Here is a 27,359-nt window from a genome sequence, read left to right as displayed (position 1 = left end):
CCTCTGTGTAGCAGGCCCAGGCCCACACTGCCACACAGAGCTCTAGCGTCTAGTCGGGGCGTGGGGCCAGGAGCACGTCCTCACAGACCCTATCACTCAGGGGCACCTGGAGACGCCAGCCGTGGGCCCAGCGCTCTGTTCCACCCTGGATGCAAGGGATAGTGTTAGCTGCTCAGTCATGTCCGACTCTTTGGAACCCCACAGACTGTAGCCCACCAGGCTCCTTGTCCATGGAATTCTCCAAGCAAGAATACTGGAGTGGGTTTCCATTCCAGGGGTCAAACCCAGGGATCTCATGGATAGCAGGCAGATTCTTTACTGTCTGAACCACCAGCGAAACCCAGATGCAGGGAGGTCAGACCCAAGTACATATCCCTCTGGGGAGGCTCCAACTCCACCTCCAGAGGGGAGGGGTCAGCAGCCTGAAGCCCCAGTTCAGTTCAGTTCAGTCGCTTGGTCATGTCTGACTCTTTGTGACCCCAAGGACTGCAGCATGCCAGGCCTCCCCGTCCATCAGCAACTCCCAGAGCTTGCTCAAACCCATGTCCATTGAGTTGGTGATGCCATCCAACCATCTCATCCTCTGTCATCCCCTTCTCCCAACTTCAATCTTTCCCAGCATCAGGGTCTTTTCCAATGAGTCAGCTCTTCGCATGAGGTGGCCAAAGTATTGGAGCTTCAACTTTAGCATCAGTCCTTCCAATGAACATTCAGGACTGATTTTCTTTAGGATGGACTGGTTGGACTCCTCACAGTCCAAGGGACTCTCAAGAGTCTTCTCCAACACCACAGTTCAAAAGCATCAATTCTTCGGCACTCAGCTTTCTTTATAGTCCAACTCTCACATCCATACATGACCACTGGAGAAACCACAGCCTTGACTAGACGGACCTTTGTCGGCAAAGTGATGTCTCTGCTCTTTAATGTGCTGTCTAGGTTGGGCATAGTTTTTTTTTCCAAGGAGCAAGAGCTTTTTAATTTCATGGTCGCAGTCGCCATCTGCAGTGATTTGGGAGCCTAAGAAATAATGAGTCCCAGGTCTGCCTTATTAACCTTGGCAGGAGGCTAAGACCACCCAGGGCCCCTTTCGCTCCTCCCCGGCACTGATGGAGGGTCAGGAGAGGCAGCCCCAGGCTCAGCAAAGGAAAGGGCAGGGGTCTACCAACAGGCTCACCGCCTGGGGGAGTGGAGTGTGGGGAGGGACAGAGGGGTGGGGCCGCTTCCACTTGGGGCCGGCTAAACACACCCCCTGGTGGGCAGCGGACCAGACGTGCCCTCCTCCCAGGTCCCCCAGCAGAACCACATCTCGGAGCCCATTTTAGGGCCCCAAACCTTGTAAGGGGGGTGGCCCCGTGGGCAGATGTGTGGAGTGCTGGGGGCCCCCACGCAGGGTGGAGACCCAGCTCCTCCCTCCCTGGCGATGCCTGGCTGCTCAGAGCCCCGGGTTTCTCCTCTGAGGCGCAGGGAGGAAACCTGGGGCCCCGGGTTCCAGGTGAGCCCACCGGGCACTTTAGGTGCAAAGCTCCTGCCAACGGTCACGGTAAAGCCAGCCCTGATCAAGGGCCCGGAAGCACATGCTCCATGAAAAGACACCCAGACGTGAGCTGGAAACAGCTGAGACCAGCGCCCTCCTCCAGGGATGGCAGTGCCGGGGGCCACCGGGGTCACCTCTGGCAGAACCCATGACCCAGACTCCCAAACTGAGACCCCCCACCAGGGGGCACTGCCCCGCTCGGGCTCCAGTTTGAGAAGAGCCGGCGCTCAGTGACCCCGTCCCCGACCCAGATCACGTACCCTTCAGTCCACCGGCGCCTGCCTCTCCCTTGGGCCCTGGGGCTCCGGGCAGCCCTGGGCAGCCTCGGAGGATGGACAACTTGTCGGAGCCGTCCAGACCCACCAGCTCCACCTCTGCAGAGAAACGCAGAGTCAGGGTCCGGGTGCTCATCACAGGGCTGACGACAGGCCGCCCGAGCCGAGAGTGTCTGCCACGAGGTGACCTGGCCCCTCGGCTCCAGCCCGTCTCACTGGTCTCTGATGAAAGGTCAGCCTGGCAGTGAGCTTCCTGCCTCTGGCGGGCACTGGTCAGGTGGGAAGGCCATGCCAGGCAGGGCCCTGGCCTTGGAATCCACCCTGGCCAATTCCCAGCCCCCCACCTCCGTGCTGTGTGTCTTTGGGCAAGTCACTCAACCCCTCTGAGTTCTGGGCATCCAAATGGGGACAGAAATAAGGCTGTGGGGAGGATTAGATCAGATAATGCAGATTTTTTGATTCTTGGTATCCTTCACGGCATTTTAAAAGAGCCTCTTAAACAGTGGATGCTTCCACTACATGACAGCAATGAATGTTTATAAGACTTGGGGAGTTGGGGACAGCAGAACGTTTTCAACCCCAGACCTCTGACTTGTGACCATAGGGCTCCTGAATTGGAAGGGGTCCCTGTAGGTCCCCCCGGAGAGAAGATACATTTGATCTAAGAACGCAGGGCAAATTCCAGTAGAATAGGGACCAAAGGGTCATTTCCTTCTTGGAAAAAAAAAAGAAAACTTAGTTTTGTTGTTTTCAAAACTAAAGCATCTTCACGAGAGACAACTTAGAGCTTGTGGGAGTCAGCCAGGCTCTCACTGCAGACACCGGAGCTGCTGCTTTGGAGTCTGTCTCCACCAGAGACTCTCCCAGGGGGACAAGTTTATGCTTCCCCCACAAATACATCGTCAGTTCAGGGTGAGGCTGGTCTGTCCTCAGGGGCAACCTCTTTCCAGGCTTGGGCCCAGCTCCCTGCACGGAATCAGAAGGGAGGCCACCCCCTTTACAGCTCGAATCTGCCGATTCACACTCTGGGGTGAAAGCCGAAAATCTGCAGTAACAAATCCCAAGGGAGCGTGGGAGCCCTGGGATTAGGGAAACTTTCTGAAAAGTCCAGGAGAAGACAGGAAGCAGGGGGCATTGTCCTTCTTGGCTGCAGAGCCGAGACCCGACTGGATGCTCCGTGGAGCAAATCTGAGGCTTGAGAGGGAGACAGACCCAGATTAAATTCCCGCTCCTCCCACATGGCCTTGGGCTGTTCGTTGTCTCCTGGTCTGAGGATGAAGCTGAGCTGCTGGGTCTTCAGAAGGTGCAGGTGGAGGGTTTCACCCTGGATGCTACCTCTGGTTGGTGAGTGTGGAGCCCCAGCATTCAGGGGCCAGAAACTGAGGTCCATCTCACCTGGACAGGTGTCTGCAGTCTGGGCAGCGAGGGTCCCAAAGCACAGGCACACGAGGAGCGGGCCGGCCGTGCCTCCCAGCTCCATGTCCCCCAATCTTGAGCGCAGGGGAAGCCAGCCCTTGCCTGGGCCTGCGGTTTTTCCACTCCAGGAGGACGCCCACTTCCTCCCGCCTCTTTGTTTGCATCAGCAGGAGGTGCCAGAGGATGGCAAAGGGCGTTTCCTTCCCTCTGGGCCCCACCAGGCTGCCCGCTGAACTGGGCTCACTTCTGCTGGCAGGATACCCTGTTCCCAGTTGAGAGAGGCTCCCAGGACCCCTGTGTTGGAAGGGGTCTGCCTTCTTTGTGGCTTAAGGAAAGTTCCATCCCCAGACCCCTCCTTATCACCCAGCTCCGCCCAGGCAACACCCGAGGCTTTGACTGGGGTGTGAGGAGTAAGACCCCTCCCTCCCTCACCTGATTTCCAGAATGTTCTAATGACAAAGCACCTAACACAAGGGAAGAGAAAAAAAGTCCTGAGCGCTTCTTAGGTGCCAGCTGCATCAGGAAGGCACTGTGATCTGAATTTCACAGTGGGGGAACTGAAGCCGCTCTGCTGGAGGGAGCCAGACATTTTCCCGAGTCTGTCTGAGGCGCCAAGGACCACCGGGTCTGGTCTTGACACCTGAAGCTGAGGCTGTGTCTTGTCCCCCAAGATCCCAGAGGCTGCCCTCCACGTCTGTGCTATGACCACCCTGAACCAGGACAGGCGGTGGGCGTTCCGGGAAGGGCTTCTGCAGACGTGTAGAGGGTCACGAAGCAGAGCAGGATGGTGCCGGCGGGGAGGAGCTGGGGATGAACCTCCTTTGTGGATTCATATATCTCCAGTCAGCGTGCGTGAGCCAGCATCCTAACCACACTTGCTGTCTAACTAGGAAAGAGGCATGGGATGGCCAAACCTGAGTTTTGCAAAAGGGCGCACAGGACCCAGCGTCCATCTCTGTGGGCTCCGGGATGACACCAGACTTGGCACAGTGTTGTGCAGTGGCTCCAGCCCCCTGGGACAGAGGGAGAAAGAGATCGCCTTGCCTCAGTCATCACTCAGCCGGCAGCCAGCCACGGATCTGAGCTTTGTCTGCTGGAGAAGAGCTAGTTCAGAGTTGTTCACCTGGTGTTAGGACGGGGAGAGAGGTGGCCGCTGTTAGTCCCGCTGCCCCATCTGCAAGCAAGCGCTTCCTCTTCTCATTGTTGATAGGGTGACTGTAGGTGGGACGGTGGCCACACAGTCAGGTGTCACTTTAACGTCCCTAAGAGTATGTGGACCTAAGCAGATGACAGAACGCAAGACTCTGTCAAGTTCAGATCTTAAAGTGGAATCAACCGAGGTCATGTGATTTCCGGCAATGACAGGTTAGGCATTTGAGGCCATCGGTCCTCAGAAAGACAAACAGTGAAAGTGTGTCCCATGCTTTGTGACCCCATGGACTGTAGCCTGCCAAGCTCCTCTGTCCATGGAATTCTCCAGCAGGAGTGGTTAGCCTGGAGTGGAGTGGGTGGCCATCCCCTTCTCCAGGGGATCCTCCCAACCCAAGGGTCACACCCATGTCTCCTGTGGCGCCTGCACTAGAGGGCAGATTCTTTCCCACTGAGCCACCTGGGATTTGAAGCTCCAGTGAGGTCTTCCAATATCTCTGTTGCCTGCTTGCTCCAAGCTGAACCCAGCACAGATCTTCTCAGAAGACTGGTGTCACCCCAAGACTTAAATGATTTCCGCAAATATGCGTGTCTTTCAAATTAAGCCTTAGAAGGCAGGAGAAGACAACCAGGCTCGTGAGGACGATGGACAGCACGTGCAAGAACAAACAGAGACGACAGAGCACAGAGACAGACCTCCAGAGACGACAGAGACAGACCTCCGGAGACGACAGAGACAGACCTCCGGAGACGACAGAGCACAGAGACAGACCTCCAGAGACGACAGAGACAGACCTCCAGAGACGACAGAGACAGACCTCCGGAGACGACAGAGACAGACCTCCGGAGACGACAGAGCACAGAGACAGACCTCCAGAGACGACAGAGACAGACCTCCAGAGACGACAGAGACAGACCTCCGGAGACGACAGAGACAGAGACAGAACTCCGGAGACGACAGAGCACAGAGACAGACCTCCAGAGACGACAGAGACAGACCTCCAGAGACGACAGAGACAGACCTCCAGAGACGACAGAGACAGACCTCCGGAGACGACAGAGACAGAGACAGAACTCCGGAGACGACAGAGCACAGAGACAGACCTCCAGAGACGACAGAGACAGACCTCCAGAGATGACAGAGACAGACCTCCAGAGACGACAGAGACAGACCTCCGGAGACGACAGAGACAGAGACAGAACTCCGGAGACGACAGAGCACAGAGACAGACCTCCAGAGACGACAGAGACAGACCTCCAGAGATGACAGAGACAGACCTCCAGAGACGACAGAGACAGACCTCCGGAGACGACAGAGCACAGAGACAGACCTCCAGAGACGACAGAGACAGACCTCCAGAGACGACAGAGACAGACCTCCGGAGACGACAGAGCACAGAGACAGACCTCCAGAGACGACAGAGACAGACCTCCAGAGACGACAGAGACAGACCTCCAGAGACAACAGAGACAGAGACAGACCTCCAGAGACGACAGAGACAGAGACAGACCTCCAGAGACGACAGAGACAGACCTCCAGAGACGACAGAGACAGACCTCCAGAGACGACAGAGACAGACCTCCAGAGATGACAGAGACAGACCTCCAGAGACGACAGAGACAGACCTCCAGAGACGACAGAGACAGAGACAGACCTCCAGAGACGACAGAGACAGAGACAGACCTCCAGAGACGACAGAGACAGACCTCCAGAGACGACAGAGACAGACCTCCAGAGACGACAGAGACAGACCTCCAGAGACGACAGAGACAGAGACAGACCTCCAGAGACGACAGAGACAGACCTCCAGAGACGACAGAGCACAGAGACAGACCTCCGGAAGATGACAGAGACAGACCTCCAGAGACGACAGAGACAGACCTCCAGAGACGACAGAGACAGACCTCCAGAGACGACAGAGCACAGAGACAGACCTCCGGAAGCCACGGTTACCGAGATGACAGCACAGTTAACGGGGGACTGAAACGAACCAGGCTGCTTGTGCATCGCCACTGCCGGTCAGCGTATGTCACGGTCAGAGCAGCAAGGCAGGAAAAACAAATCAGATGTACACGAGTCGGAGAGGCGAGTACGAGGCGGCTATGACTTTTGAAGAAAGTTCAGGGGAATCTGAAACTTTTAGAATGAATGAGCTTGGCAGAATTCAATTATGTTCCTAAAAGTTAAACAGTGAGTTACAAAAAGAAATGTTAAACATTTGCAGTAGAGACACCAAACTCAAATAACTGAATAATTCCGGTGAAATACACACGAGTCCTCCATGTAGAAACATCAGATGTGAACGAGAAGTCTTTAAACAGAACAACTGAGAGAATAGTCTCTGTTCACGGATTCAAATGCTCAACGTTATGAAAATGTTAGTTTCTCTCTAGCTGATCCACAGATTCACTGCGCTGTCAGTTAATGCCCCTTTAATGGGAAACGTGACAAGGTGAGTCTGAAATGTGTTTAAAGGTTCAAGGCCAATAATTGGGATGTCCTGAGCTGGAGCAAGGAAGGATGACTTGCTCTAGTTGATGCCGTAATTGTGAAGATGAAGTCACTGAGACAGTGTGGGACCAGCTCCAGGATCCAGACCAAAGCGTCAGAACCGAATAAAGGATTGAGAAACAAATTCAGGCATACACAGAACCTGGACGCGCGGCAGGGGCAACACCACAGAGCCAACGGGGAAAGGACAGACTGTTTAAATGGGAGAAGAGTCTATTTACGGTGCTGTGTTAATTCCTGCTGTCCTGCACAGTGATATGGTTTATACACACACACACTTATATATTCTTTTTAGTATTCTCTCCATTATGGGTTATCACAGGGTATTGAGTGTAGTTCTCTGCACTGTGCAGTAGGGTCTTGTCTATCCATCCTGCATCTAATAGCTTCCCAGGTGGCACTAGTGGTAAAGAACCCGCCTGCCAATGCAGGAGATGAAAGAGACACAGTTTCCATCCCTGGATGGGGAAGATCCCTGGAGGAAGGCACAGCAACCGCCCCAGCGTTCCCACCTGGAGAATCTCACGGACAGAGATTCTGTCCTCACGGACACAGGAACCTGGCGGGCTGCAGTCCGGAGGGTCACAAAGGGTCAGACACGACTGAGGTGACTTAGCACGCATGCATGCCTCTAAGAGCTTACATCTGCTAACCCCAGCCCCCTCTCCATCCCTCCTTCCTTCTCCTTGAATAAACTTCCAATAAGTACTGTGAGCTACTGGGTAGTCACACGGGAAAACCAGGAATGAAACTGGGCCCTTTCCACAGCGCAGAAACAGAGCCGTGTTGGCAGAATCATAGGCCCAAATGTGAGAGATGAAACAGAGTCTTGGCCACAGCACGAGACATCAGATAACTTTGGTGATATCTCATGCAGGAATGAAAAGCACTAAGTGATGGACAAGTGTGAAAACTGACATTGAAATTAAGAATACTGGGTTTTCAAACAACAACCCTGAGAGAGACAAAAGCTGCCACGGGGTGGAGAGGAGGTTTTTTACGCACGTCGGGGTGACAAACTGTTGTGTCCAGAATAAATAAGGAATTGCTGTAAACTGATGCTCCTATGCAAAGTGGGAAAGTGACCTACACAGATACTCCTCAAAAGAGAGTATTTCAATGGCTGATAGAAAAACGATAAGGCCCTTGACTTGATTAGAGATCAGAGACATGCACGCCTGCACCTGCTCGATGACCCGCAACCTGGAGCTTGGCCCTACCCACCCGCAACGTGTGCCCAGGCAGAAGACCCAGGAAGAACAGTGTCCCGCTCCAAACCACAGCAGCCAAGAGTCCATCCAGAGCAGGACAGATCCCGGGCCTGACTAGTGTTCAAACCGGAGCAACCTGCAGAGCATCACACAGACAAGTTCCTGCCTCCCACAGAACCATCGTGGAAATTCACAGGCACAGCATCTCAGGGGAAGTGGCATCAGAGAGCGGGCCTTCTTTGATTGCATCTGTATGTAAAATGCAAAAGCGGGCCCCTCCCGAGAGCCATGTTGGGATGAGGAGAGCAGGGCCGGGCGCCCCAGCCAGGGCAGCAGCCCCCTCAGGAGGGGTCCTCGGAGCTGGAAAGGGACTCGGGGGCTGGCCCCACCCTCCAGCTTCTTCTGATCCACTTCGTTTCTGCACTCTGGTGAGGAAGTTATCATCCACTTCAGGAAGGAAGTTTAAACACAACGAGATGGAGCCTGCAGTGGCCACAGGCAATCTGTACCGCTTTCTGCCGCAGTAGCGGTCCCCAACAAGCACGGAGATTTGCAAGGGCCCTGTGTCCCGCCTGGCTCCTGGGAGGCTGGCTGTCAGCACCCAGCAGGGGCTGCGCATCAGGGCTCTCCTGGGGCCTTTGCACGTGACTTTGTGGATTCAGGAGAGATGTGAGCCCCCCAGTGATGCTCGAGCTCCGAATCCCCCGACCCAGGTCCTGGCTCAGGGTGAGGACCACAGCATCCACCAGAGCTTCAGAGCTCCGGAGCAGGAAGGGCGGGTCTGACTGAGATTTTGAAGTCTGGACTAGGGTGGGTCTTCCAATGGGGCCCAGGGCGGGGGCACCATGTCATTGTTTAGGACTGATAGATGCAGCAAAGTGAGGTTTTTTAATTGACAGGATTCTGCTCAAAACATTGATTTCTGTTGATGAGTTGATGGGTCTTCAGGGGAAATGCTTCAGTGAGTAATGTGGCATTTGCAGCCTTCAACTTTCTTAGGGGAGTCTGTAGACAGCGTATTAAAAAGCAGAAACATTACTTTGCCAACAAAGGTCTGTATAGTCAAAGATATGGTTTTTCTAGCAGTCACATATGGATGTGAGAGTTGGACTATAAAGAAGGCTGAACACTGAAGAATTGATGCTTTTGAACTGTGGTGTTGGAGAAGACTCTTGAGAGTCCCTTGGACTGCAAGGAGAGCAAACCAGTCAATCCTAAAGGAAATCAACCCAGAATATTCATTGGAAGGACTCATGCTGAAGCTGAAACTCCAGTACTTTGGCCACCTGATACAAAGAGCTGACTCATTGGAAAAGACCCTGATGCTGGGAAAGATTGAGGGCGGGAGGAGAAGGGGACGACAGAGGAAGAGATGGTTGGATGGCATCACCGACTCCAGGAGATAGTGAAGGACAGCGGATAATATAGTCCATGGGGTTGTAAAGAGTTGGACACGACTGAGTGTCAGAACAACGCCAGGAACATCAGGGACCCTGGGAGCACAGGTTCAAACCCTGCCCCACCCACAGAGAGCTGGCTGCTCCAGGCCCCCAGTCCTGGCCTCCTCCTCCCAGGGGTAGGGCGTGTCCCCCAAGGTAGGACGTCCCCTGTCCCTCCACTGGTTCCCTTCCTTCCTGCTCCTGCAAGGACTCGTGTTTGAAGGGCCTCAGGAAAGGGGCCGCGTGTCGGCTGGACCTGGCGGGGTCCCCCTGATATACCCCAGAGGCACCTTCGTTTGGCTGTGAAGACTGTCTACATCTGGAGCCCCTCAGCGGGAGAGAGGCTGCCTGCCAAGTCCAGTCCAGCCTGGAGCCCAGGGAAGGGACGCTCGCCAGCTGTCTGTGGCTTTCTATCTGGGAGAAGGAGCACGCGGGGCTTGCCCTGAAGGATGCCCCAGGCAGCACCCACAGGCCCGGGGTCTCCTGACCCAGGCAGTGCGACCTTGAGCCTGTCGTTTGACCTCTCTGAGTCTTCCTTGTCATGCGACTCGGGATACCAGGGTGGATTTGAGGACCCTGTGGAGTGAGGATAAGAAGTTAGAACCACGGGGTCAGTGACCGGGGGGAGGTCAGAGCCTACCTTCCCCCAGCCCTGACTTCCTCCCGGCAGCCTCTCTGCCGGCTCCCGGGCCACTCTCCAGGCCTGGCCACTTGTCCCCCAACCACCCTCCAGCCACCCCAGCCTGTGCCAAGCCTCTGTTTCTGGTGGGTGTTTCACAGCCAGGCAGGAGCCCTCTGGCTGGCGGTGTTGTAACCTCCTCCCTGCCCCAACCTCCCTCCCTGCCCCTGACTCTTAGCAGTTGGGCTGGGTTCTGGCCGTCCCGTCGAGCATGCTAGGAGCCGTGCCCTGGGGACCCCTGTGTGCTGTGCACACTGGCCAGGCCTGGGGCCGGAAGGCAGCCCCCTTGGTGGGCAGGGCTCCTCAGGTGTGCGGCCCCCACTGGTCCAGGAGTGCCTACAGTCCCTGGGAACTTCTGTGCATGCATGCTCAGCTGCTCGTGTCTGACTCGTTATGACCCCATGGACTGTAGCCTGCCAGGCTCCTCTGTCCATGGGATTCTCCAGGCCAGAATACTGGAGTGGGTTGCCGTGCCCTCCTCCAGGGGATCTTCACCACCCAGGGACTGAACCTGCATATTTTGTGGCTCCTGAATTGCAGGAGGATTCTTTTACCACTGAGTCATGGGAAGCCCATGACAGCTCCTAGGGGGTCCACAAAAATATTCTTGATGTCTTTCAAAATCAGAAGAAGAAATTAGATAAAATATGGCCAAGGTTATATTCAACTTTGAACCTCCATCATTGTAAAATACAATTTTTAATGATTTTCTGTGGAGGAAGGGGCCCAGTGAGGCGAAAGCACTGGGATCCCCAAAGGGGAGACCCCCTCCCCAAAGCCCCTCCTGGCACATCCTTGCAAAGCTGGGGTGGGGGCGGGGGTTGGCGCTGTGCCAAGCTGTCAACTGCCAGCAGGAAGCTTTCTCTTCCCCACTGCTCATCGGCCTGAAACGTCCCTTCTCCCGCCATAAACAGCTCCCCCAACAGGCTCGCTCAGCCCTGGCGCCAGTGACATTTTGGCCCAGACCGCTTTTGGAAGGGAACCACCCAGTGCCTACCTGATGCCAGTCGCATCCCCGCCCGGAGTCACGACAGCCAGAAATGTCAGCCGGCATTTCTGCCGAACGTCCCCTGCGGGTCGGGAGAGTCACCCCTGGCCGGCACTGTGGAACCCCCACCTCCTCACTGTCACAGACCCCCGCGGTGACCTGATTTCTAGGCCAGCGCCCAGCGTCGGACCGGCCCCAGGCCCCCTCCCTCGCCTCCTCGGCCTCGGCTGTCAGCAGGGACATCTTCTGACTTGAACAACGTTCTGGGAAAGTGCACACGTGGCGCCTGCCTTTCCGCGTAGGCAAATGGCGCTTACTGGCGCTCATTCTGGATTCTGCTCCCTCCACTCAGCCGTGTGGCCGCGCATGTGTCTGTGTGGGCCCGCGACTTTCAGGGACACGCATCCTGGTGCGTTTATCTACGTTCAGCCTGCTGCTGCCGGCTGCCAAGGCTTCATCGCTGTGGTCCGTGTTTCCTAGGCGGTCTCCCGGCTGAGCCCAAAGCCCACCCTCCTCTGCCACCGAGGTCGCCCTGCCGTCTTGCAGGGCCCTGTGTTCACACCAAGTGACTCTTGTGGTCTGCGGAGCCTGCATCCGGCTCCTGAAGGGACTGTCCTTCAGAAGGGACGTGCCCCGCAGGGTCCCCCCGTCTGCACTCCTCAGCTTTCTGGTGGTCGCCCGGGTCCTCAACAGCTCGCCCACGCTGTGGCTCCGAGGTTTCCTCTCACATAGCGCGCCCTCGTCACGCATTGTCACGCATTGGTCTCAGACGCCACAGGCATCTGCTCCCTTCCCACCAGCTCCTTGTTAGCTTTGCCTGTGGAGTCTTTCGCACTTACCATTTTTGCTTTTAAAGTTTTATTTATGAAGCCTTTCCCTCCCCCGAAGTCCCAAAGATAATCTCCCGCATTTCATTTTCTAACTTTATTCTCCTTCTCCCATCTGGCTCTTTATTCCCTGTGGTCCGCCCAGTTTCTAGGTAACCCCCCCCCCGCCCCTCCCCGACACGCACGCACGGGGATTCATTATTATGCTCCATCTCATGGGCAAGTTTCTGGAACTGTCTGGAACTCTGTCCTTTCCTACTGGGTTTGTGGGGCCACCTTGTAATGAATGAAGATCCCACAGGCGGTCAGTGGGCTCTGCCCCTGAACTTTGGAACCCAGTCCACCACTCAGTGTCAAGACCACATGGGATTCCTTTCTTTGTTTTTGCAGGATGTCTTGCATCTTTCAGGATGGTCCACACTCTGCTCTTCTTTTGTAAAGCTGGTGACGCTTTTTGTGGGCCTTAATACATCCACATAAATCTTAGATCACGTCTGAGTCTTGCAAGAAATTTTTTGATTGGGGTCACATTGGACTTACGGGCTGCTTTGAAGACAGCTGGCGTCTTTGTAGCATTAGCTCCTTCCATCAGAGGGCCTGCGTCTTTATAACATTAGCTCTTCCATCAGAGGGCCTGGGGTCTTTATAACATTAGCTCTCCCAGTCAGAGGCCTGGGGTCTTTATAGCATTAGCTCTCATCAGAGGGCCTGGGTCTTTGTAGCATTAGCTCTCCATCAGGGCCTGGGGTCTTTATAGCATTACTCTCCCATCAGAGGGCCTGGGGTCTTTGTAGCATTAGCTCTCCCATCAGAGGGCCTGGGGTCTTTGTATCATTAGCTCTCCCTCAGAGGGCCTGGGGGTCTTTATAACATTAGCTCTCCCATCAGAGGCCTGGGGTCTTTGTAGCATTAGCTCCCATCAGAGGGCCTGGGTCTTTTATAGCATTAGCTCTCCCATCAGAGGGCCTGGGTCTTTGTAGCATTAGCTCTCCCATCAGAGGGCCTGGGTCTTTGTAGCATTAGCTCTCCCATCAGAGGGCCTGGGGTCTTTTATAACATTAGCTCTCCCATCAGAGGCCTGGGGTCTTTGTAGCATTAGCTCTCCCATCAGAGGGCCTGGGGTCTTTGTAGCATTAGCTCTCCCATCAGAGGGCCTGGGGTCTTTGTAGCATTAGCTCTCCCATCAGAGGGCCTGGGGTCTTTATAACATTAGCTCTCCCATCAGAGGGCCTGGGGTCTTTATAGCATTAGCCTCTCCCATCAGAGGGCCTGGGGTCTTTATAACATTAGCTCTCCCATCAGAGGGCCTGGGGTCTTTATAACATTAGCTCTCCCATCAGAGGGCCTGGGGTCTTTGTAGCATTAGCTCTCCCATCAGAGGGCCTGGGGTCTTTATAGCATTAGCTCTCCCATCAGAGGGCCTGGGGTCTTTGTAGCATTAGCTCTCCCATCAGAGGGCCTGGGTCTTTGTAGCATTAGCTCTCCCATCAGAGGGCCTGGGGTCTTTATAACATTAGCTCTCCCATCAGAGGGCCTGGGGTCTTTATAGCATTAGCTCTCCCATCAGAGGGCCTGGGGTCTTTATAACATTAGCTCTCCCATCAGAGGGCCTGGGGTCTTTGTAGCATTAGCTCTCCCATCAGAGGGCCTGGGGTCTTTATAAGCATTAGCTCTCCCATCAGAGGGCCTGGGGTCTTTGTACTAACATTAGCTCTCCCATCAGAGGGCCTGGGGTCTTTATAACATTAGCTCTCCCATCAGAGGGCCTGGGGTCTTTGTAGCATTAGCTCTCCCATCAGAGGGCCTGGGGTCTTTGTAGCATTAGCTCTCCCATCAGAGGGCCTGGGGTCTTTGTAGCATTAGCTCTCCCATCAGAGGGCCTGGGGTCTTTATACATTAGCTCTCCCATCAGAGGGCCTGGGGTCTTTATAACATTAGCTCTCCCATCAGAGGGCCTGGGGTCTTTATAACATTAGCTCTCCCATCAGAGGGCCTGGGGTCTTTATAGCATTAGCTCTCCCATCAGAGGGCCTGGGGTCTTTATAACATTAGCTCTCCCATCAGAGGGCCTGGGGTCTTTATAGCATTAGCTCTCCCATCAGAGGGCCCGGGGTCTTTATAGCATTAGCTCTCCCATCAGAGGGCCTGGGGTCTTTCTAACATTAGCTCTCCCATCAGAGGGCCTGGGGTCTTTGTAGCATTAGCTCTCCCATCAGAGGGCCTGGGGTCTTTGTAGCATTAGCTCTCCCATCAGAGGGCCTGGGGTCTTTGTAGCATTAGCTCTCCCATCAGAGGGCCTGGGGTCTTTATAGCATTAGCTCTCCCATCAGAGGGCCTGGGGTCTTTATAACATTAGCTCTCCCATCAGAGGGCCTGGGGTCTTTATAACATTAGCTCTCCCATCAGAGGGCCTGGGGTCTTTATAGCATTAGCTCTCCCATCAGAGGGCCTGGGGTCTTTATAACATTAGCTCTCCCATCAGAGGGCCTGGGGTCTTTATAACATTAGCTCTCCCATCAGAGGGCCTGGGGTCTTTATAACATTAGCTCTCCCATCAGAGGGCCTGGGGTCTTTATAGCATTAGCTCTCCCATCAGAGGGCCTGGGGTCTTTATAACATTAGCTCTCCCATCAGAGGGCCTGGGGTCTTTATAGCATTAGCTCTCCCATCAGAGGGCCTGGGGTCTTTATAACATTAGCTCTCCCATCAGAGGGCCTGGGGTCTTTCTAACATTAGCTCTCCCATCAGAGGGCCCGGGGTCTTTATAACATTAGCTCTCCCATCAGAGGGCCTGGGGTCTTTATAGCATTAGCTCTCCCATCAGAGGGCCTGGGGTCTTTATAACATTAGCTCTCCCATCAGAGGGCCTGGGGTCTTTATAGCATTAGCTCTCCCATCAGAGGGCCCGGGGTCTTTATAGCATTAGCTCTCCCATCAGAGGGCCTGGGGTCTTTCTAACATTAGCTCTCCCATCAGAGGGCCTGGGGTCTTTGTAGCATTAGCTCTCCCCATCAGAGGGCCTGGGGTCTTTGTAGCATTAGCTCTCCCATCAGAGGGCCTGGGGTCTTTGTAGCATTAGCTCTCCCATCAGAGGGCCTGGGGTCTTTATAGCATTAGCTCTCCCATCAGAGGGCCTGGGGTCTTTATAACATTAGCTCTCCCATCAGAGGGCCTGGGGTCTTTATAACATTAGCTCTCCCATCAGAGGGCCTGGGGTCTTTATAGCATTAGCTCTCCCATCAGAGGGCCTGGGGTCTTTATAACATTAGCTCTCCCATCAGAGGGCCTGGGGTCTTTATAACATTAGCTCTCCCATCAGAGGGCCTGGGGTCTTTATAACATTAGCTCTCCCATCAGAGGGCCTGGGGTCTTTATAGCATTAGCTCTCCCATCAGAGGGCCTGGGGTCTTTATAACATTAGCTCTCCCATCAGAGGGCCTGGGGTCTTTATAGCATTAGCTCTCCCATCAGAGGGCCTGGGGTCTTTATAACATTAGCTCTCCCATCAGAGGGCCTGGGGTCTTTCTAACATTAGCTCTCCCATCAGAGGGCCCGGGGTCTTTATAACATTAGCTCTCCCATCAGAGGGCCTGGGGTCTTTATAGCATTAGCTCTCCCATCAGAGGGCCTGGGGTCTTTATAACATTAGGTCTCCCATCAGAGGGCCTGGGGGTCTTTATAGCATTAGCTCTCCCATCAGAGGGCCCGGGGTCTTTATAGCATTAGCTCTCCCATCAGAGGGCCTGGGGTCTTTCTAACATTAGCTCTCCCATCAGAGGGCCTGGGGTCTTTGTAGCATTAGCTCTCCCATCAGAGGGCCTGGGGTCTTTGTAGCATTAGCTCTCCCATCAGAGGGCCTGGGGTCTTTGTAGCATTAGCTCTCCCATCAGAGGGCCTGGGGTCTTTATAGCATTAGCTCTCCCATCAGAGGGCCTGGGGTCTTTATAACATTAGCTCTCCCATCAGAGGGCCTGGGGTCTTTATAACATTAGCTCTCCCATCAGAGGGCCTGGGGTCTTTATAGCATTAGCTCTCCCATCAGAGGGCCTGGGGCTTTATAACATTAGTTCTCCCATCAGAGGGCCTGGGGTCTTTATAACATTAGCTCTCCCATCAGAGGGCCTGGGGTCTTTATAACATTAGCTCTCCCATCAGAGGGCCTGGGGTCTTTATAGCATTAGCTCTCCCATCAGAGGGCCTGGGGTCTTTATAACATTAGCTCTCCCATCAGAGGGCCTGGGGTCTTTGTAGCATTAGCTCTCCCATCAGAGGGCCTGGGGTCTTTGTATCATTAGCTCTCCCATCAGAGGGCCTGGGGTCTTTATAACATTAGCTCTCCCATCAGAGGGCCTGGGGTCTTTGTAACATTAGCTCTCCCATCAGAGGGGCCTGGGGTCTTTGTAGCATTAGCTCTTCCATCAGAGGGCCCGGCGTCTTTATAACATTAGCTCTCCCATCAGAGGGCCTGGGGTCTTTGTAGCATTAGCTCTCCCATCAGAGGGCCTGGGGTCTTTGTAGCATTAGCTCTCCCATCAGAGGGCCTGGGGTCTTTGTAGCATTAGCTCTCCCATCAGAGGGCCTGGGGTCTTTGTAGCATTAGCTCTCCCATCAGAGGGCCTGGGGTCTTTGTAGCATTAGCTCTCCCATCAGAGGGCCTGGGGTCTTTGTAACATTAGCTCTCCCATCAGAGGGCCTGGGGTCTTTGTAACATTAGCTCTCCCATCAGAGGGCCTGGCGTCTTTATAGCATTAGCTCTCCCCATCAGAGGGCCTGGGGTCTTTCTAACATTAGCTCTCCCATCAGAGGGCCTGGGGTCTTTATAGCATTAGCTCTCCCATCAGAGGGCCTGGGGTCTTTGTAGCATTAGCTCTCCCATCAGAGGGCCTGGGGTCTTTGTAGCATTAGCTCTCCCATCAGAGGGCCTGGGGTCTTTATAACATTAGCTCTCCCATCAGAGGGCCTGGGGTCTTTGTAGCATTAGCTCTCCCATCAGAGGGCCTGGGGTCTTTGTAGCATTAGCTCTCCCATCAGAGGGCCTGGGGTCTTTCTAACATTAGCTCTCCCATCAGAGGGCCTGGGGTCTTTGTAGCATTAGCTCTCCCATCAGAGGGCCTGGGGTCTTTATAACATTAGCTCTCCCATCAGAGGGCCTGGGGTCTTTGTAGCATTAGCTCTCCCATCAGAGGGCCTGGGGTCTTTGTAGCATTAGCTCTCCCATCAGAGGGCCTGGGGTCTTTGTAACATTAGCTCTCCCATCAGAGGGCCTGGGGTCTTTGTAGCATTAGCTCTCCCATCAGAGGGCCTGGGGTCTTTGTAACATTAGCTCTCCCATCAGAGGGCCTGGGGTCTTTCTAACATTAGCTCTCCCATCAGAGGGCCTGGGGTCTTTGTAGCATTAGCTCTCCCATCAGAGGGCCTGGGGTCTTTGTAGCATTAGCTCTCCCATCAGAGGGCCTGGGGTCTTTGTAGCATTAGCTCTCCCATCAGAGGGCCTGGGGTCTTTCTAACATTAGCTCTCCCATCAGAGGGCCTGGGGTCTTTGTAGCATTAGCTCTCCCATCAGAGGGCCTGGGGTCTTTATAACATTAGCTCTCCCATCAGAGGGCCTGGGGTCTTTGTAGCATTAGCTCTCCCATCAGAGGGCCTGGGGTCTTTGTAGCATTAGCTCTCCCATCAGAGGGCCTGGGGTCTTTGTAGCATTAGCTCTCCCATCAGAGGGCCTGGGGTCTTTGTAGCATTAGCTCTCCCATCAGAGGGCCTGGGGTCTTTGTAGCATTAGCTCTCCCATCAGAGGGCCTGGGGTCTTTGTAGCATTAGCTCTCCCATCAGAGGGCCTGGGGTCTTTCTAACATTAGCTCTCCCATCAGAGGGCCTGGGGTCTTTGTAGCATTAGCTCTCCCATCAGAGGGCCTGGGGTCTTTGTAGCATTAGCTCTCCCATCAGAGGGCCTGGGGTCTTTGTAGCATTAGCTCTCCCATCAGAGGGCCTGGGGTCTTTGTAGCATTAGCTCTCCCATCAGAGGGCCTGGGGTCTTTATAGCATTAGCTCTCCCATCAGAGGGCCTGGGGTCTTTGTAGCATTAGCTCTCCCATCAGAGGGCCTGGGGTCTTTGTAGCATTAGCTCTCCCATCAGAGGGCCTGGGGTCTTTGTAGCATTAGCTCTCCCATCAGAGGGCCTGGGGTCTTTGTAGCATTAGCTCTCCCATCAGAGGGCCTGGGGTCTTTGTAGCATTAGCTCTCCCATCAGAGGGCCTGGGGTCTTTGTAGCATTAGCTCTCCCATCAGAGGGCCTGGGGTCTTTGTAGCATTAGCTCTCCCATCAGAGGGCCTGGGGTCTTTGTAGCATTAGCTCTCCCATCAGAGGGCCTGGGGTCTTTCTAACATTAGCTCTCCCATCAGAGGGCCTGGGGTCTTTGTAGCATTAGCTCTCCCATCAGAGGGCCTGGGGTCTTTGTAGCATTAGCTCTCCCATCAGAGGGCCTGGGGTCTTTGTAGCATTAGCTCTCCCATCAGAGGGCCTGGGGTCTTTGTAGCATTAGCTCTCCCATCAGAGGGCCTGGGGTCTTTGTAGCATTAGCTCTCCCATCAGAGGGCCTGGGGTCTTTGTAGCATTAGCTCTCCCATCAGAGGGCCTGGGGTCTTTCTAACATTAGCTCTCCCATCAGAGGGCCTGGGGTCTTTGTAGCATTAGCTCTCCCATCAGAGGGCCTGGGGTCTTTGTAGCATTAGCTCTCCCATCAGAGGGCCTGGGGTCTTTGTAGCATTAGCTCTCCCATCAGAGGGCCTGGGGTCTTTGTAGCATTAGCTCTCCCATCAGAGGGCCTGGGGTCTTTCTAACATTAGCTCTCCCATCAGAGGGCCTGGGGTCTTTGTAGCATTAGCTCTCCCATCAGAGGGCCTGGGGTCTTTGTAGCATTAGCTCTCCCATCAGAGGGCCTGGGGTCTTTGTAGCATTAGCTCTCCCATCAGAGGGCCTGGGGTCTTTCTAACATTAGCTCTCCCATCAGAGGGCCTGGGGTCTTTGTAGCATTAGCTCTCCCATCAGAGGGCCTGGGGTCTTTGTAGCATTAGCTCTCCCATCAGAGGGCCTGGGGTCTTTGTAGCATTAGCTCTCCCATCAGAGGGCCTGGGGTCTTTGTAGCATTAGCTCTCCCATCAGAGGGCCTGGGGTCTTTATAGCATTAGCTCTCCCATCAGAGGGCCTGGGGTCTTTATAACATTAGCTCTCCCATCAGAGGGCCTGGGGTCTTTATAACATTAGCTCTCCCATCAGAGGGCCTGGGGTCTTTATAGCATTAGCTCTCCCATCAGAGGGCCTGGGGTCTTTATAACATTAGCTCTCCCATCAGAGGGCCTGGGGTCTTTATAACATTAGCTCTCCCATCAGAGGGCCTGGGGTCTTTATAACATTAGCTCTCCCATCAGAGGGCCTGGGGTCTTTATAGCATTAGCTCTCCCATCAGAGGGCCTGGGGTCTTTATAACATTAGCTCTCCCATCAGAGGGCCTGGGGTCTTTATAGCATTAGCTCTCCCATCAGAGGGCCTGGGGTCTTTATAACATTAGCTCTCCCATCAGAGGGCCTGGGGTCTTTCTAACATTAGCTCTCCCATCAGAGGGCCCGGGGTCTTTATAACATTAGCTCTCCCATCAGAGGGCCTGGGGTCTTTATAGCATTAGCTCTCCCATCAGAGGGCCTGGGGTCTTTATAACATTAGGTCTCCCATCAGAGGGCCTGGGGTCTTTATAGCATTAGCTCTCCCATCAGAGGGCCCGGGGTCTTTATAGCATTAGCTCTCCCATCAGAGGGCCTGGGGTCTTTCTAACATTAGCTCTCCCATCAGAGGGCCTGGGGTCTTTGTAGCATTAGCTCTCCCATCAGAGGGCCTGGGGTCTTTGTAGCATTAGCTCTCCCATCAGAGGGCCTGGGGTCTTTGTAGCATTAGCTCTCCCATCAGAGGGCCTGGGGTCTTTATAGCATTAGCTCTCCCATCAGAGGGCCTGGGGTCTTTATAACATTAGCTCTCCCATCAGAGGGCCTGGGGTCTTTATAACATTAGCTCTCCCATCAGAGGGCCTGGGGTCTTTATAGCATTAGCTCTCCCATCAGAGGGCCTGGGGTCTTTATAACATTAGTTCTCCCATCAGAGGGCCTGGGGTCTTTATAACATTAGCTCTCCCATCAGAGGGCCTGGGGTCTTTATAACATTAGCTCTCCCATCAGAGGGCCTGGGGTCTTTATAGCATTAGCTCTCCCATCAGAGGGCCTGGGGTCTTTATAACATTAGCTCTCCCATCAGAGGGCCTGGGGTCTTTGTAGCATTAGCTCTCCCATCAGAGGGCCTGGGGTCTTTGTATCATTAGCTCTCCCATCAGAGGGCCTGGGGTCTTTATAACATTAGCTCTCCCATCAGAGGGCCTGGGGTCTTTGTAACATTAGCTCTCCCATCAGAGGGCCTGGGGTCTTTGTAGCATTAGCTCTTCCATCAGAGGGCCCGGCGTCTTTATAACATTAGCTCTCCCATCAGAGGGCCTGGGGTCTTTGTAGCATTAGCTCTCCCATCAGAGGGCCTGGGGTCTTTGTAGCATTAGCTCTCCCATCAGAGGGCCTGGGGTCTTTGTAGCATTAGCTCTCCCATCAGAGGGCCTGGGGTCTTTGTAGCATTAGCTCTCCCATCAGAGGGCCTGGGGTCTTTGTAGCATTAGCTCTCCCATCAGAGGGCCTGGGGTCTTTGTAACATTAGCTCTCCCATCAGAGGGCCTGGGGTCTTTGTAACATTAGCTCTCCCATCAGAGGGCCTGGCGTCTTTATAGCATTAGCTCTCCCATCAGAGGGCCTGGGGTCTTTCTAACATTAGCTCTCCCATCAGAGGGCCTGGGGTCTTTATAGCATTAGCTCTCCCATCAGAGGGCCTGGGGTCTTTGTAGCATTAGCTCTCCCATCAGAGGGCCTGGGGTCTTTGTAGCATTAGCTCTCCCATCAGAGGGCCTGGGGTCTTTATAACATTAGCTCTCCCATCAGAGGGCCTGGGGTCTTTGTAGCATTAGCTCTCCCATCAGAGGGCCTGGGGTCTTTGTAGCATTAGCTCTCCCATCAGAGGGCCTGGGGTCTTTCTAACATTAGCTCTCCCATCAGAGGGCCTGGGGTCTTTGTAGCATTAGCTCTCCCATCAGAGGGCCTGGGGTCTTTATAACATTAGCTCTCCCATCAGAGGGCCTGGGGTCTTTGTAGCATTAGCTCTCCCATCAGAGGGCCTGGGGTCTTTGTAGCATTAGCTCTCCCATCAGAGGGCCTGGGGTCTTTGTAACATTAGCTCTCCCATCAGAGGGCCTGGGGTCTTTGTAGCATTAGCTCTCCCATCAGAGGGCCTGGGGTCTTTGTAACATTAGCTCTCCCATCAGAGGGCCTGGGGTCTTTCTAACATTAGCTCTCCCATCAGAGGGCCTGGGGTCTTTGTAGCATTAGCTCTCCCATCAGAGGGCCTGGGGTCTTTGTAGCATTAGCTCTCCCATCAGAGGGCCTGGGGTCTTTGTAGCATTAGCTCTCCCATCAGAGGGCCTGGGGTCTTTCTAACATTAGCTCTCCCATCAGAGGGCCTGGGGTCTTTGTAGCATTAGCTCTCCCATCAGAGGGCCTGGGGTCTTTATAACATTAGCTCTCCCATCAGAGGGCCTGGGGTCTTTGTAGCATTAGCTCTCCCATCAGAGGGCCTGGGGTCTTTGTAGCATTAGCTCTCCCATCAGAGGGCCTGGGGTCTTTGTAGCATTAGCTCTCCCATCAGAGGGCCTGGGGTCTTTGTAGCATTAGCTCTCCCATCAGAGGGCCTGGGGTCTTTGTAGCATTAGCTCTCCCATCAGAGGGCCTGGGGTCTTTGTAGCATTAGCTCTCCCATCAGAGGGCCTGGGGTCTTTCTAACATTAGCTCTCCCATCAGAGGGCCTGGGGTCTTTGTAGCATTAGCTCTCCCATCAGAGGGCCTGGGGTCTTTGTAGCATTAGCTCTCCCATCAGAGGGCCTGGGGTCTTTGTAGCATTAGCTCTCCCATCAGAGGGCCTGGGGTCTTTGTAGCATTAGCTCTCCCATCAGAGGGCCTGGGGTCTTTATAGCATTAGCTCTCCCATCAGAGGGCCTGGGGTCTTTCTAACATTAGCTCTCCCATCAGAGGGCCTGGGGTCTTTGTAGCATTAGCTCTCCCATCAGAGGGCCTGGGGTCTTTGTAGCATTAGCTCTCCCATCAGAGGGCCTGGGGTCTTTGTAGCATTAGCTCTCCCATCAGAGGGCCTGGGGTCTTTGTAGCATTAGCTCTCCCATCAGAGGGCCTGGGGTCTTTGTAGCATTAGCTCTCCCATCAGAGGGCCTGGGGTCTTTGTAGCATTAGCTCTCCCATCAGAGGGCCTGGGGTCTTTGTAGCATTAGCTCTCCCATCAGAGGGCCTGGGGTCTTTCTAACATTAGCTCTCCCATCAGAGGGCCTGGGGTCTTTGTAGCATTAGCTCTCCCATCAGAGGGCCTGGGGTCTTTGTAGCATTAGCTCTCCCATCAGAGGGCCTGGGGTCTTTGTAGCATTAGCTCTCCCATCAGAGGGCCTGGGGTCTTTGTAGCATTAGCTCTCCCATCAGAGGGCCTGGGGTCTTTGTAGCATTAGCTCTCCCATCAGAGGGCCTGGGGTCTTTGTAGCATTAGCTCTCCCATCAGAGGGCCTGGGGTCTTTCTAACATTAGCTCTCCCATCAGAGGGCCTGGGGTCTTTGTAGCATTAGCTCTCCCATCAGAGGGCCTGGGGTCTTTGTAGCATTAGCTCTCCCATCAGAGGGCCTGGGGTCTTTGTAGCATTAGCTCTCCCATCAGAGGGCCTGGGGTCTTTGTAGCATTAGCTCTCCCATCAGAGGGCCTGGGGTCTTTCTAACATTAGCTCTCCCATCAGAGGGCCTGGGGTCTTTGTAGCATTAGCTCTCCCATCAGAGGGCCTGGGGTCTTTGTAGCATTAGCTCTCCCATCAGAGGGCCTGGGGTCTTTGTAGCATTAGCTCTCCCATCAGAGGGCCTGGGGTCTTTCTAACATTAGCTCTCCCATCAGAGGGCCTGGGGTCTTTGTAGCATTAGCTCTCCCATCAGAGGGCCTGGGGTCTTTGTAGCATTAGCTCTCCCATCAGAGGGCCTGGGGTCTTTGTAGCATTAGCTCTCCCATCAGAGGGCCTGGGGTCTTTCTATATATTCAGGTCCCGGAGTCTCGCACTCAGGTTGCGTTAATTCCTAGACTCCTTATGATTTCTGTTCCTACCCTGTGGCTCACACCTTTGGAAAAACTCATATTTTCTCATTGATCATCACTGGCGAAAATGGATGTTATTTGTGTCAGTTCAATACGCCCACTCAATACGTGCAACAGACATTCCTGATACACCGGCTGAATGCATTGGCTTTTGTCTAGAGAAATGACTTGATGAGGAAAAACTGAGGATTCACTAAAAGTGGAGCTGAGAAAAACCCGCTCCCTCTTTTCTAGAATGAGAGCTCGCTCTCTGCCTCTCTCACACACACTTCCATGCACACAAGCAGGCGTGCACACACAGCTACGCGTATACACCTGTGCACACACCTACACATGTGTACCCACACACATCACACACGTATGCACCCATGCACACACATCACACACAGACACCTGCACGCATGCAAAAAGAGCCAATCTCTCTTCTCCCCCACAGAGTCCTGTGGGCCCTGCTGGGCACCAGGGCACGTACTCTGTCAGCCCCATGTGCCAGGACACAGGTTGGGGCTCCTACCCTGAGGGAGCTCAGCTCTGGCTAGGGGAGTGCAGCACGTGCGCAAAGACTCAGGGAAGTGGAGGGATGAGCTCTGCCTTGCCGTCACCCGGCCTCAGTGACCATCACCTCCTTTCTCTTCCTGGGACGGCAAGGGTGGAGACCTACCCAGGATGAATGGTGAGACCCTGATGGCAGACAAATCCAGGAGATGGTTGGTTGCCCTCTGCTAGATGAACCTGCCTGCTCCAGTCCTCACGCCGGGGCTGGGAAAGGATGGGAGGAAGCAGTTCCCTCTGTGGCTTCAGGCTGGTCTGCAGCCTCAGGGGCACCCAGCTCTCTCGGACCCTCAGTTTCCCCATTTTCCAGGGGACATTTGGACTGGATGTGCTTTCTGACCCTTCTCTGCTGAAGCCGGAACCCGCCCTCTGCCCCCACCCCCGGCCAGCTGCAACCTGAAGCCGGTGTCCCTGGACCCTGGCAGAACCCGGCCCTGCTCCCAGTTGTACTTTCACGGCTTGAACCTCAGGGAGCAGGTGAGATTCCCCCAGCTCTTGTTTCTGGACTCCGCTCAGGGCGGGGGGCGGTGAAAGATCCTAAATTCTGCAGGAACTGGGACCAGCCTGCAAGACTATGTCTCCATGGGGATGTAAAGCGACTTGGAACGAAGTTGCTCAGGAGGCCGGGACGGAAAGCAGGACAGCTGCTGGGAAAGCTCCCGGGACTCAGGGCCGCCTCACCTCCACCATTCCCCTCCCCGGTGCATCCCCAGGGAAGTGATGACGGACATCCGTACGAGAACATGACCCTCCTGTCCACAGCAGCCCTGCTCACAGTGGCCAGAAGGTGAACACAGCCCAAACGCCCACTGGTCGATGCATAAATAAGTAAACCGTGGTCTAGGAGCCTGGTGGGCTACAGGTCACGGGGTCACACAGAGTCGGACACGACTGAAGCGACTCGGCACGCACGTGTACACGGCTGCTCGCCCAACAGGACGCTGTCAGAGCAGAAGCACTGATCAGGCGCTGACTGAGCCTTCGGACAACATCGAGTAGGGAAGCTGGTCACGAAACCGCAGGCTGCCCGACTGCACTGATTCGAAACGTCCAGAAGCGGAGAGTCCATGCGGACAGGCCAGGATTGCCGGGGCAGGGGAGGGGTGCCGGGGTGAAAGCAAAGGGATGCGAGCTGTCTTTGGAGATGATAAAAATGTTCTAGAATGTTCTTGAATATAGAATATTCACCGGCCTCTGAAGCTTCACGGCTCTGCAGATACACAGGAAAGCTTTGAATGTGCGGTTAAAAGGGTACATTTATGCAATGCGATTTAGCGCTCAATGAAGCTGTTAAAGAGAGAGTTCTGTGGGGAAGGTGGGGGTGGACCAGGGGTGCTGGCACATGGGTCCCTAGAGTGGGGGAGCCGACCTGGAGACCCCTCCCCACAGGGGACCCTCTGCCCAGTGGGGCCATCAGGGGAGAGACCCTGGTCTTCTGTTTCACACAGGGGCCTCTTCTTCCAACCCCCCACCACCAGGCTTTCTACACGGCTCCTCCTCCAGTGACCCAGGAGCACTGCCGCCCACTCCCAGGCCCAGAGGTTGGGGCAGGGGAGGCCGGACACCCTGGCTCTGGCAGGAAGTCATCCTCGACCTCGGGCCGTTTTAATTTCCAGGAGATAATGACACCAGCCAGAGCATCCCCCGGGCACCTAAAGACAGACGACCAGTGTTCGCAGAGTAATCGCTCGTGTCAGAGTAAATTGGAATTTATATCTCAGGAGGCAGATCATTCCCACAGAGCCTTCGGCATCCCGGGATTGGAGGCGCTTGCACCAGGCTGAGGACAGCAGCAAAGGCAGCTCCCCGGGAGATCCGACTCGCCCATGTGCTGTTTAATATCTTAATCGAGTCTGCAAGCCCGAGGACACTGTGGGGAAAGCAGATCTCACAGCGTCCTCCTCCTGATTTGCAAGGGATGGAGGTCATTTTCACCTTCCGGAAACCTAGAGAAAACCAGCCTAGAAGCAGGAGTTATTTTGTTTTGTTTGTGGCTGTTGCTTACTTCTTGCATGCATTTTTAAAGCTTGCGAACAGACAAGAAAAACCCAGGAGTCAGTTATCATCCAAGTTAAACTAATTCTTAAAATCCTAAATCCTTGCCTAGCTCTTTGTTTCCGGGGACCAGAATACAATCTGCTTTGCTCCTGACTTGAAGGCTGGCGAGCTGGATGGGGACTGTCATATATAATGCATGAAATGAGCAGCAGAGAGACGAAGCCGTGTTGAGCGCACACGTTACCCGCTCTGGAGCTCTGTTCCCAGAGCCGTTGTGCAAACATATTTACTCTGCATAAAAGAATAGGCTGAGGCTGCCCACGACATTTGTTCATTGCAGTGGATTTAATTTTTAAACCTGCATTAGGACAGGATTAACCTTGCTGAAGGGTATTGAGATGTGGGTGGAATGGATAAAATTAATCCCAGACACACAGTGCCACAGAGAAGCGCTGAGAGCAATTCAACATTTATTGCATGTAAATACCTTCTTCTTGGCTCCTTCTTCCCGAGCAGTCACCTCAGGTAGCAAGTTCTCTGCCCAGTAGAGTGGAACACGGGGCCCGGCCTCAGGTCTGGACACACCACGCTGCCTTCCACCCTGCCAGCACCCCTTACCCTGGCCCTCTCAATGACAAGAGGTGGCCGAGGGCAGGTGGGTGGACTTTCAGACTCCTAGGAGCATACTTGCACCCACGTGGATCTCTGCCTGGGCTCTTTCATTCTCCAGAGACAGAGCAAACATGGGCTCACTTGCAGATAAGTCACCATCATCCTGGTCTGTGAGCTGGAGGCAAGAGAGAGTATGACCTAGCAACTACAAGTGAAGAATCCCAGGGAAGCCTCTGATTGGCTCGCCACTGGCCAATCAGCATGATGGAGCTTCTGGGCACAGACAACCACCATAGGGGACGTTCACCAACTGGTTCCATCTGCCCAGGACTGTCCTCACTTCAGCAGTGAAACTTCCATGTCCCGGAACCCTTTGGTCCCGGGCAACCCAGATGGCAGGTCACTCTAAGCTCAGGAATCCACCCCAAAATTTCCAAACTCAATTAGCGAGTTCCGTGAGCGAGTCATAACCTGTTTTGCAAGCATTTCATTTGGGCAATTTCCCCACAAATTGTTTCAAAAGAGATGACAAATAAGAACTGAAACCAGGTCAGGGTGCATCTCATGAATTTTTTCTTTGGCAGCTTGCCAGGCCCTGGGGCACCTCTTGGTTAAGCCAAAACCACAGTTTGGGGCCCTGCACTGATCCCCAGCCTCCCAGGGAGGCAGGTTCCTTTCTTAAGAGTTGCCAACCTGGAGCTTCTCAGAAAACACTTGGGGTCAGTCAGCCTTACATATCAGGCACAGCAGTTTCCCCACTTCCTACTACAAGCCCCTCTAAAGAAAAATCAGCGACGTTGTCATAGTAATAACAACCCCAGTGGAGGGAGTCTTGAGTTGCAGGGCAACCCAGACGTATAGATATTTTAAGTTTCCTTCAAGCAAGAGGACCAAGGCCT

General features: G+C 54.3%; 1 protein-coding gene across 1 annotated transcript in view; it reads right to left on the bottom strand.

The window, feature by feature from the left end:
• The window catches only part of LOC129539675 (ficolin-2-like), a 31,731-nt gene extending 5,015 nt beyond the window's left edge, over window positions 1–26,716 (bottom strand). Inside the window, 3 exon segments of the mRNA XM_088841005.1 lie at window positions 1,795–1,908; window positions 3,205–4,503; window positions 26,336–26,716. Of these exon segments, the coding sequence (XP_088697131.1) occupies window positions 1,795–1,908; window positions 3,205–3,289 (199 nt within the window). The 5' untranslated portion in view covers window positions 3,290–4,503; window positions 26,336–26,716.
• Window positions 26,717–27,359: the final 643 nt, after the last annotated feature.

The sequence above is a fragment of the Moschus berezovskii genome, chromosome 11, assembly GCF_049115385.1.
Source record: "Moschus berezovskii isolate FMDL1 chromosome 11, NW_MosBer_1.0, whole genome shotgun sequence".
Lineage (NCBI taxonomy): Eukaryota > Metazoa > Chordata > Mammalia > Artiodactyla > Moschidae > Moschus > Moschus berezovskii.
This window is presented reverse-complemented; position numbering and strand designations above follow the sequence as displayed.